We start from the raw sequence: 12325 nt of genomic DNA, 5'->3' as shown, positions 1-12325 counted from the left end.
AACAAATGGAAGCTCAGGGTTCTCAAAGGGCCCAGGAGACAGGTGCTTCTCCCCACCTCGGACCCTGGCGTCGGCTTCCTGCAGTCAGACCAAGCTTCTCGGTCTCGGGAGCTTGGGATTTGTGGGTGTCCTGCAGAGACAGCCTGTGCACAGCAGCCCCCCTCAGGCAGGAACAGTGACCAGCAGCCTACACAACTGGGTGGAGGGCTTCCCTTCCTACCACCTGCAGGACCGTGACCTTAGAACACACCAGCGCCGGATCCGAGGCCACAGGGTCACTGAAACATACAGCCCATTTCCAGGGCCAGAGACAAGATGGACAGAATAAAAAGAAAGCATGTCCAGAGAAACGGAGCAGCTGGGAGAGTCAGGAGGGGATTTGAGGAGAAGCACGGCCACTTCACTCAAAGGCAGTGGTGACAGCAGGTGAACGGTGATCCACCGAGGGGGGCGGGGGGCTGCTGCCGAGAGGCACTGAGGCCCGGGGCAGCGTCCTGACCGCACGGCCAGGCAGGTCAGAAAGAGGCTGTTCCCGCCGGCACCTGAGTCAGCACCAGGCGAGCAGGCGGACACATGCGGTGACACGTGACATACGAGGCTGGGGGACAGGCGTCCGTGAAGCAGACGGGCTGGTCGGCACAGGAAGCCCCCGTCTATGGAGGAGCCAGCCAGAGAGGGTAAGAAAGGCACAGACACGGAAAGGAAGGGCCAGCCTGCGCTGGGGCCATCCCCACGCGGAGACAGTGGGCAGCGTCCTCACAGCCCTGAGGGGAGGGGTCTGCAGGCCGGCAGAACCCAGAACGTGTCACGAGGGACGCGTCTCAGGAAAACAGGCGGCAGGATGGGCATCCAGACCCCCGTTCACCCCCGGAGGCCGAGAGCCGCCCCAGGGGCTGCGTGTGCACCACCCCCGGGTGAGGAGGTGGGGTAGGAGAGTGGTCAGGGTGTTCACTGCCCCGGCTCGCCTGGCAGGGCCCCCGTGGGCTGGCAGGTCCTTGACCCGAGGTCACAGCCCCGGCCAGGCCATCCTCTCCAAGCGCTCAGTTACCCAGGTCTGGTCCTTGTTCCTTCCTGACACCACAGCAAGGGCTCTGTGGGGACCTCTGGGGGTACCATGGGGAACTGTGGGACTCCATGGGTACTGTGGACATGTGGGAACAGTGTGAGTATTATGGTACACTGTGGGGTATTGTAGGGTATGGCCTATTCCTTGGGGTTTCTGTTACAAATAAATGAATATTGTGTCTCAAATCCCTGGCCCCTGACAGACTCATTTGTATATGGGAAACACACCAGAGCAGAGACTCCTGATGGCGAGAGGAGAGGAGAGTGTGGTGAGCACAGAATCATCAAATGGTCACACCTGGACAGAGATGGCCACCTGCCTGGAATCGTGGACCACGGCGTTGGGTCAGAACTCCTGAAGCAGTGGGAGCAGAGTCGGAGGAGATTCTAATAATTCTAATGACAGTTGAGTGAAACTGAGACATTGAGGGCCAAGAAAGAGGGTAAATAAAAGGGACCCAAAATCACGTTTTATTTTAGTCATAAGGAAGTGTTGGTGGAGTGAACTGCTGGGGTACCGTCCGTCTTGGAGGATTGTTCTCTTGCACTTAAGAAATAGAAAGTCAGGGCTTCCCTGGTGGCACAGGGGTTAAGAATTCGCCTGCCTGCAGGGGACATGGGTTCGAGCCCTGGTCTGGGAAGATCCCACATGCCACGGATCAACTAAGCCCGTGCGCCACAACTACTGAGCCTGTGCTCTAGAGCCCGCGAGCCACAGCTACTGAGCCTGTGTGCCACAACTGCTGAAGCCTGCATGCCTAGAGCCTGTGCTCTGCAACAAGAGAAGCCAATGCAATGAGAAGCCCGCGCACCACAACGAAGAGTAGTCTCCACTCGCCGCAACTAGAGAAAGCCCGCACACAGCAACAAAGACCCGATGCAGCCAAAAATAAATAAATAAAATAAATAAATTTATTAAAAAAAAAAAAGAAATAGAAAGTCATGTGGGATTTAAGGACTGGGAAAGGGGAGGGGACTGTTCATTGAATGGAAAATAGAATTTCCAAATAACAGGGAAAAAAGGAATAAGTAGCAACTTGATCAAACCAATGAAAACAAGAAAACTGAAAGTGAGGAAACAATATGATAAAATGAATAGTAGACAAAACTAATGGAAGTAGTAAAACAAAGTGTGTCAATATTATGCTGCAAATGCACTGGATTCTCCCCCTAAAGGCAGACAACATTAGTCTGGGTCCACAGACAAAACCTGGCTCCTTAAAACACACACGAAGTCATTAAAAAAGGATAAGTATCGGGGGGCGGGGAGGACAAAGGGATATGAGGTGAAGGTGAAGCAGAGGAAAGCAGGAGTGGCCCTGTTGTTACTGTGGGATCAGCTGGATATAGAGGTGCCATGAGCAGCAGGATGAAGGGGGATGTTTGGTTCTGGTGAAAGGCACAATTCACGATAAGAAAACAACTATAAACCCTCATGCATGAAACAATAAAGCAGCTGAACAGAGCCCTCTGTTAGAAGCGTAAGGAGACCTCTTGCACTGTTGGTGGGAATGTAAATTGATACAGCCACTATGGAGAACAGTATGGAGGTTCCATAAAAAAATAAAAATAGAACTACCATACGACCCAGCAATCCCACTACTGGGCATATACCCTGAGAAAACCATAATTCAAAAAGAGTCATGTACCAAAATGTTCATTGCAGCTCTATTTACAATAGCCAGGACATGGAAGTAACCTAAGTGTCCATCAACAGATGAATGGATAAAGAAGATGTGGCACATATATACAATGGAATATTACTCAGCCATAAAAAGGAACACAACTGAGTTATTTGTAGTGAGGTGGATGGACCTAGAGACTGTCATACAGAGTGAAGTAAGTCAGAAAGAGAAGAACAAATACCATATGCTAACACATATTTATGGAATCTAAAAAAAAAAAGAAAGAAAAAAAAATGGATCTGAAGAACCTAGGGGCAGGACAGGAATAAAGACGCAGACTTAGAGAATGGACTTGAGGACACGGGGAGGGGGAAGGGTAAGCTGGGACGAAGTGAGAGAGTGGCATGGACATATATACACTACCAAATGTAAAATAGATAGCTAGTGGGAAGCAGCCGCATAGCACAGGGAGATCAGCTCGGTGCTTTGTGACCACCTAGAGGGGTGGGATAGGGAGGGTGGGAGGGAGACGCAATAGGGAGGAGATATGGGGATATATGTGTACGTATAGCTGATTCACTTTGTTATAAAGCAGAAACTAACACACCATTGTAAAGCAGTTATACTCCAATAAAGATGTTAAAAAAAAAAAGTGTAAGCAGAACTTCTCAAAGATCGGGTCATAAGGGAAGATGGACGTGTGGAAGGAACATGGAGGGAAGCCAAAGCATCTTGACAAAGAAGAACAGAGCTGGGGGAATCACCCTCCCTGACTCCAGACTATACTGCAAAGCTACAAGCATCAAAACTGCATCGTACTGGCACAAAAACAGACACATAGATCAATGAAACAGGAAAGAGAGCCCAGAAATAAACCCATGCACTTATGGTCACCTAATCTATGACAAAGGAGGAAAGAACATACAATGGAGAAAAGACAGTCTCTTCAACAAGTGGTGCTGGGAAAACCGGACAGTTACATGTAAAAGAATGAAATTAGAACATTCTCTAACACCATACACAAAAATACACTCAAAATGTATTAAAGACCTAAATGTAAGACCAGAAGCTATAAAACTTTTAGAAGAAAATGTAGGCAGAACACTCTTTGACATAAATTGTAGCAGTATTTTTTTGGATCTGTCTCCCAAGGCAAAGGAAACAAAAGCAAAAATAAACAAATGGGACCTAATTAAACATAAAAGCTTTTGTGCAGCGAAAGAAACCACTGACAAAACTGAAAAGACAACCTACTGAATGGGAGAAAGTATTTGCAAATGATATGAACGATAAGGGATTAACATCCAAAATATATATAACAGCTCATAAAACCCAATATCAAAAAACAAACAATCTAATTAAAAAATGAGCAGAAGGGAATTCCCTGGTGGTCCAGTAGTTAGGAATCCACGCTTCCACTGCAGGGGGCCCGGGTTTGATCCCTGGTCAGGGAACTAAGATCCCGCATGCTGTGTGGCATGGCCAAAAAAATAAAAAATAAAAAATAAACAAGGGGCTTCCCTGGTGGCGCAGTGGTTGGGAATCTGCCTGCCAGTGCGGGGGACATGGGTTTGAGCCCTGGTCTGGGAGGACCCCACATGCCGCGGAGCAACTAGGCCCGTGAGCCACAATTACTGAGCCTGTGCGATTGGAGCCTGTGCTCCGCAACAAGAGAGGCCGCGATAATGAGAGGCCCGCGCACCGCGATGAAGAGTAGCCCCCACTTGCCGCAACTAGAGAAAGCCCTCGCACAGAAATGAAGATCCAACACAGCCATAAATAAATAAATAAAATAAACCCAAAGTTTAAAAAAAAAAAAAAGTAAGCTGAAATATTAAAAAAAATAATAATAGTAAAAAAATAAACAAGTTAAAAAAAAATGAGTAGAAGACCTGAATAGACATGTTTCCAAAGAGGACATGCACATGGTTAACAGGCACATAAAAAGATTCTCAGCATTGACACCATCAGGGAAATCCAAATCAAAGCCACAATGAGATATCACCTCACACCTGTCAGAATGGCTTTCATCAAAAAGTCAAAAACAAATATCGTATATTAATGCATGTATTTGGAACCTAGAAAAATGGTACAGATGAGCCAGTTTGCAGGGCAGAAGTTGAGACACAGATGTAGAGAATGGACATATGGACACCAAGGGGGGAAAACTGCGGTGGGGTGGGGATGGTGGTGTGCTGAATTGGGCGATTGGGATTGACATGTATACACTGATGTGTATAAAATTGATGCCTAATAAGAACCTGCAGTATAAAAAAACAAACAAAACAACTAATACTAAACTTTCATTGGGTTATTTGTATGGAAATATGTTAATATAAATGTTTCAGACATTACATGAAATTTCTAAAAATCTTATATTTGTATTTGTATGGAAATATGTATGGAAACATGTTCATATAAATGTTTCGGACATTACATGAAATTTCTAAAAATCTTATATGTTCTGGTATAATGTTATAAGTAATAATCCTAGTTATTACTTTAAAATGTATATCTCAGAAATAACTAATTTTCTTGTCAACTGCATTATTATGAACTTTCATCAAATCTTTAACCGTGGTCATTTTTAAGTCTTTTGTCATTTACAGACAGTTCTGGGTGTACTCTGATGATTTTGCAAATATGTTCCTATAAAAGGGTTTCATCTTCAAGAAATTCATGGAAAAGACTCTGACAAGTACAGGTTTCTGGTAACTGACTGTACTGCTGAACTGAATGAATAAGCATTTTCAGAACTCTAATGAAAAACTGATGAACTCATAAAAGTGCTAACAAAAGATCAAGATGAAAAAAAAAAATTAATTACATGGGACTGAGTGAACTGATGAGGATGAGTATAATTTTTGTGACTTTCTGTCTGAATTAAAAAAAAAAAATCCCACAAGGACTCAGAGGCAAAGAATATACAAATCAATTTTCACTGCAAAGTAAAGGAGCTGTTACAGTGGAGGATTACTGGACTGAATGTCAATATTATGACATAGTATGAGTGTGTTTCATGTTTGGTAATTGCAATCATTGTTGCTTTTGTTGTGGTCATCCATGTACAATGCTTGGTGTCAGTCTATTTATCTCTTGTAAAAATAAAATACAGTGTGTGTGTGTGAAAAAAAAAAAGTCTACAAATAACAAGTATTGGAGAGGATGTGGAGAAAAGGGAGCCCTCATGCACTGTTGGTGGGAATGTAAACTGGTGCAACCACTGTGGAAAACAGTATGGAAATTCCTCAAAAAACTAAAAATAGAACTACCATATGACCCACCAATTCCACTCTTGGGTATACATCTGCAAGAAACAAAAACACTAATTTGAAAAGATATACGCACCCCAATGTTCATGGCAGCATTATTTACAATAGCTAAGATATGGAAGCAACCTAAGTGTCCATCAACAGAGGAATGGATAAAGAAGACGTGGTGCATATATACAACAGAATACTACTCAGCCATGAAAAGAATGAAATCCTGATGTTTGCAGCAACATGGATGGACCTAGAGGGTATCATGCTTAGTGAAGTAAGTCAGACAGAGAAAGACAAACACTGTCTATGTTATCACTTATATGTGGAATCTAGAAAATAAAACAACTGAATGAATATAACAAAACAGAAACAGACACACAGATATAGAGAACAAATTAGTGGGTACCAGTGAGGAGAAGGGTCAGGGAAGGGGCAAGATAGGGGTAGAGGATTAAGGGACACAAACTACTATGTATAAAATAGATAAGCTACAGGGACTTCCCTGGTGGTCCAGTGGCTAAGTCTCTGCACTCGCAATGCAGGGGGCCCAGATTCGATCCCTGGTCAGAGAACTAGATCCCGCATGCCGAAACTAAAAGATCCTGCATGGCACAACTAAGACCCGGCGCAGTCAAATAAATAAATAAATAAATATTTTAAAAAATAGATAAGCTGCAAGGATATACAGGACAGCACAGGGGCTATAACTGATATTTTATAACTTTTTTTTTTTGGCTGCACTGCACGGCTTGGGGGATCTTAGTTCCCCGACCAGGGATTGAACCCGGGCCCACAGCAGTGAAAGTGCCGAGTCGTAACCACTGGACCACCGGGGAATTCCCTATAATGGCTTTAAATGGAATATAACCTATAGAATTTTTGAATCACTATGCTGTACACCTGTAACTAAAAAAAATACCTCCACAAACTCAGAGTCCCAGTAAGAAAGAAAACACAATAGAAAAATTGGCAAATGACTTGAAAAAAAAAAACCCACGGAGGGGCATGAATAATGTGAATAATCCAGCTAATAAATCTGTTTACAGCCATTAAATACACTTTCTTCATATGCACATATAATATTTATAAAATCAATCTTGCCTTTGGTCACAAAGAAAACTTTAACAAATTAAAAAAAAGACTTTGCTGATTATATTGCCTGAGCATAATTCAATTTAATAAACTTATAAATAAATAAATCTAAAAAGTAATGATGACAAATTTTAACTACTGGGAAATTAAGAAAGACATCCCTAGTGATTAAGTGCAAGGTGTGTGTGTGTGTGCATGTGTGTTCACAGGTGTGCGAGTGTTGGCTATGTTGCCAGCCATGTGTGCCACTGACTAGCCACGCAAGCGTGGGCAGTGCGGGCAGCAGCCTCACGTGGTCGTGGTGGAGGGGACGCGGAGGGCGGGGACCCCGTGCCCAGGGAGCAGCAGGGTACTCACGGTCGGGCACTGCTGATTCTTAAACACGACCTTGAACCTGGTGGAGACCGCTCCCGGGACGATCGGGGTGAAGATGACGGGCACTTTGATGGAGCTGAAGGGGCCAATCTCCCCCTCTGTTATCTGCACGGCAAGAGAGGTGGTCAGGGCCGCTCAGCCTTCACGTTCCCGTCGCGGCGTCTCCCGTGGCCTCACCACGGCCGGGTCACTGCGGGGGCGAGTGGTGGCAGCCCCCGTGTGTGCACTCGCTCTCCTGATGGCCCGGTCCTTGCACACACACGCACAGCCCCCACGCTCTGGCTGGGGAGGCCCTGCATCGGCGTCTCCTCTGAGCTGGACTAAGGGCACCCAGGGCCCTGCCTCTGCGGCTCTGGACCCGCCCGGCCCCAGCCTGAGACGGGGCAGCCGGACACCGGCTGAGACAGCTAACTGCCCAGAGGAGGCGAGTCCAGCAGCCAGACTAGTCTAGTCCGGCTCTGGTCAGTTGGACGGACCACCCTGCGGGCTGGAAGAAGGTGGGCCTGACCTCTCCCAGTGAGAACTCCGTCTGTCCCTCGTTGGGAGGTACAGTCACGATGGTGGTCAAGGCCACTCCCTCTGATTCTGGAAGAGAAGGGTCCAGGTGTGAGGCTGGCCGGGCATGGCTGGGCAGCTCTGCCACACCCACCTGAGGCGTGGCCACCCCCCACCTGTCCTCCCGGGGCGCTAGGGCACCATCCGGCCCCCTCCCTCTGCCAGACCAGGCGCTGTTCTGGGGCTCGTGGGGGCCACCCCAGCCCTCCTGCACAGACAGCTCGTCCTGACAATGCCATCTCCTGCTACCCCACCCTTCCCCAGGGCTAGGGGCCACAGGAGGCTATCACTGTGGCCCCAGGTTCGCGTGGATGTGCCCCCGCAGACCCCCTCCTCCCGTGGCCACCTCCTGGTCAGGGACCTCGGGAACTCGGGGACCCCCAGCTCAAGCCCCAGGCCTGGGGCTTCTCAGGTGGATTTGGACAGTGGGCACCGCGGCCTCTGGAGCAGGAGGCTGGTGGGGGAGAGGGTCCCTAGTTGCCCAAAGTCCCAGTGCAGGGAAGGGGGTGGGTGAAGGACGCTGGCCCCAGGGCGGCCCGGCGGGTGCAGCGGCCTGAGAGCAGCGCATCGGAGAGGGGACGGCCGAGAAGTGGACCATCTGGGGCTTCACTTCGAAGCAGGAGGAGTGGAAAGTGGGCTCAAGGGGGTTTGTATTAAGATGCGGAAACAGCAGGGTGCCGTGTCAGGGCTGGGCCAGAGTCGGGTGTGGGGAGGGGGTCAGCCATTTCCCAGGGACCCACCGGAGCCGGAGGGGCTGCTGAGTCCTGGAAATGCAACACAACATCCACTTTCAGGCGATAATAAAATGTTCGCAGCCTAATTTTCACACTTATTTAGCCTTGTCTGTGTGCACGTTGCCTGCTGACTGGCGAGCGGATAAACAATCTGGCACCTCTCTGCTCTGGAGTGCTACTCAGCAATGAAAAGGAACGAACTGGGGACCCACACACAACACGGATGCACCTCATGACATCACACTAATCCCTCACGACATCACATCCCTTCCCCACGGGTGGGCCATGGAGCCCGCCCCGGCCCTCGGGATTTGGGGGGGCACCCCAAGAATGGCAGGCCATCCGTCAGGAAGGGCAGACCCCGTTTCCTCTCATCCGAGAAGGTCTTCCTGTTGACTTTGCACGTGAACAGACCCAGTTTGATAGGAGAGGCGAAGGTCAGCGTCCCTTCTGAGTCCTTCCCCAGCTGGGCTGCCAGGCCGGCCCCGTGGAGAGCCCAGGTGCACGGCTGCGGCCTGCCCCAGGCTACCACAGGGCGGTATGCGCCATTTCTGGGGCCTGGGGTTGTAAAGGCAGAGGCCCCCAGTTCTGGCTCCTCCGATTTGGCAGACTTCTCACGCAGCCAGCAGCTACGACTGCCACCAAGTTGGGTGGGGGAGAGTGGGCCAGTTGGCTCCCACCACCCCAATGTTTACGTCCTTGTCTGCTTCAGGAGTTACCTCGGTGAGAGCCCAGACCTGGGCCCGCGGGGTCCTGCCCTGCGCCCGGAGTCCAGGCCAGACCCTGGGGTCAGCTGCTTCATCTTGCATGGGTGCTGGCTGCGGTCGCTCGGTGACCCAGGGCGGGATCGGGTAGGTCAGTGTCCTGGGAATACGGTGAGCGTCCACTAATTCTAGAATCAGGCTTGTGAATGATTAGGAAGACTTTCATTAATTGTGTGTGCAGTGTATCTGCTCCATGCGTCCATTCTGTTCTGTCAGTCACAGGGTGGATATTTACTCACTTCCTGGAGTTAGAGGCATTTCAGCATTTTAGAACATTCTCAGCTAGTAGCTCTTTGAATAGTGTCTTTTCCTGATCCCAGTGGACAAGTCGCTCCTGACAAGTCACTCAACAGTACATGTGTTGTACTGCTTCCTTCATGTTTCCATCTCTATCTTCTAGTTCCCTAATTGTCTCTTCAGCAGTGTCTAATCCACAGTTTAACCCAGTGATTGGGGTTTTGTTTGTTTTCAGTGATCATATTCTTACTGCAAGATGTTTTATTTGGTTCATTTTCTTTATTGTTTTAAAAAAATAAATTTATTTATTTTTGGCTGTGTTGGGTCTTTGTTGCTGCGTACGGGCTTTCTTTAGTCGTGGCGAGTGGGGCTACTCTTTGTTGCAGTGCGCGGGCTTCTCATTGTGGTGGCTTCTCTTGTTGCAGAGCACAGGTTCTAGAGCACACGGGCTTAGTTGCTCCACGGCATGTGGGATCTTCCTGGACCAGGTCTCGAACCCATGTCCCCTGAATTGGCAGGTGGATTCTTAACCACTGCGCCACAAGGGAAGTCCCTCATTTTCAATTCTACTTGATCTTATTCCTTTGTGATTTTTTCAATGTATTAAGTGTGCTTATTTTATTTTCAATGTCTGATAATATAATATCTGAAGGATGCAAGATCGTAATGCTATCATTTGTTTGTGCTGAGGGATTTCTCTCCCATTTCTTTTTTTTAGTGTAAACTTCTGCAAGTTTTGACAAATGCATACAGGGTGTATCCCCCACCACAATCAAGATACAGAATATTTCCATCACCTCCCCACCCGAATTCTCCCTGTGCCCCTTAGTAGTCAATCCCTCCCCTGCTCCTGGAAACCACCGATCTGTTTTCTGTCCCTACAGTTTTGCCTTTTCCAGAATGACACATAAATGGAATCACATGGTTTGCAGTTTTCTGCGTCTGACGTTTTTCATTAGTGTGATGTCATGAGGTGCATCCGTGTTGTGTGTGGGTCCCCAGTTCATTCCTTTTCATTGCTGAGTAGCGCTCCAGAGAAGAGAGGTGCCAGGTTGTTTATCCACTCACCACTCAGCAGACGCTGGCAATCACAGAGAAACCCTCTACATGCATTCATGTGCAGGTTTCTGTTTGAAGTTAGTTTTCATTTCTTTGGGTAAGTACCTAGGAGTGGGGTTTCTGGGTTGTATGGTGTTTGTTCGACTTTATAAGAAATTGCTGAACTGCTCTCCACAGTGGCTGCACCACTGTGCACACCCAGTAGCAATGGACGAGAGTCACGGCAGCGCCTCATCAGCACTTGCTTCTGTCGGGTGTTGGGGTTTAATCTCGCCCTTCTAACAGGCGTGTAGTGACGGCCCATCGCGGTTTTAATTTGTTTTTCCTTCTGTCTACTGTTGTCAAGTGTCTTTTCATGTGTTTACTTGCCATCCACACATCTTCTTTGGTCAAGTGTCTGTTCAGGTCATTTGCCCATTCGAAGACTGGGTTATTTGTTTTCTAATTGAGGTTTCAAAGTTCTTTATACATTTTGGATCTGTTCTTTATCATGTCCGTGATTTGCTAATATTTTCTGCCAGTCAGTGGCTTATCTTTCATTCTCTTAACAGTCTGTTTAGAAGAGCAGATAGTTTTAGTTTTGATGAAGTCCAGAGGTTTTGGTGTTTTTTTTTGGAAGTACAGTTTATAAGTTTAAAGAATGGATCATGCTTTTGATGTCATAGCTAAGAAATCTTTGCCCAAACCAAGGTTACACAGATTTTCTCCTATGTTTCTTTTAGAAGTTTTATAGTTTTAGGTTTTACATTTAGTTCTATGATTTTGAGTAGTTTTTGTTTACAGTGAGAGGAATGGATGGAGGTTAATTTGGGGGCATATGTTTATCTAATTGTTAAGGTCTCATTTGAGGACAAGACTTTCTTTCTCCAAGGAATTACCTTTGCATACTTGTGTGGGTCTATTGTTGGACCCTTTATCCTGTCCCATTGAATCCGTGTGTCTCTCCCTCTGCCAATATCACGCTATGTGTTACTCCAGCTTTAGAGGAAGTCTTGAAATCAGGTAGTCTGAGTCTTCTAACTTTGTTCTTTTTCAAAATTGTTTTAGTTATTTTAAGTCCTTTAGATTTCTATATAAATTTTATTTATTTAAAAAATTTTATTTATTATTTATTTTGGCTGCACTGGGTCTTAGTTGCAGCACACAGGATCTTTAGCTGCGGCATGTATGCGGGATCTAGTTCCCCGACCAGGGATCGAACCCAGGTCCCCTGCATTGGGAGCTTGGAGTCTTACCCACTGGACCACCAGGGAAGTCCCTCCATATAAATTTTAGAATCAGCTTATCAATTCCCATAAAAAGCCCTGCTAGATTTTGATTAGAATTGCATTCATCTACAGTCAGTTTTGGGAGAACTGACCTCTTAACAATATTGAGTCTTTTCCATCCACAAGCTCCATGGATCTCCCCATTTATTGAGGCCTTTGATTTCTTTCAACAGAGTTTTGTAGTTTTCAGCATACAGACCCTGAACATTTTTTCTTAGCTTTATAACTTAGTAGTTCATGTTTTTGGTGCTATTATAAATGATACTTATAAAAATTTAATTTCCAATT

At 46.8% G+C, this 12325-nt stretch overlaps 1 protein-coding gene across 9 annotated transcripts in view; it reads right to left on the bottom strand.

The window, feature by feature from the left end:
• Positions 1 to 12325, bottom strand: part of CFAP74 (cilia and flagella associated protein 74) — an 80549-nt gene that overhangs the window by 17459 nt on the left and 50765 nt on the right. For all 9 annotated transcript variants that reach the window (XM_082417615.1, XM_082417621.1, XM_082417617.1 and 6 more), the window contains 2 exons: positions 7929 to 8005; positions 7403 to 7525 (listed from right to left, as the gene is read on the bottom strand). In XM_082417615.1, the coding sequence (XP_082273741.1) occupies positions 7403 to 7525; positions 7929 to 8005 (200 nt within the window). The remainder of the gene's footprint in view (positions 1 to 7402; positions 7526 to 7928; positions 8006 to 12325) is intronic.

Source organism: Balaenoptera physalus, assembly GCF_965194825.1.
Source record: "Balaenoptera physalus genome assembly, chromosome: 1".
NCBI lineage: Eukaryota > Metazoa > Chordata > Mammalia > Artiodactyla > Balaenopteridae > Balaenoptera > Balaenoptera physalus.
Note: the sequence above shows the minus strand (reverse complement) of the source record. Positions and strands in the feature narration are given on the sequence as shown.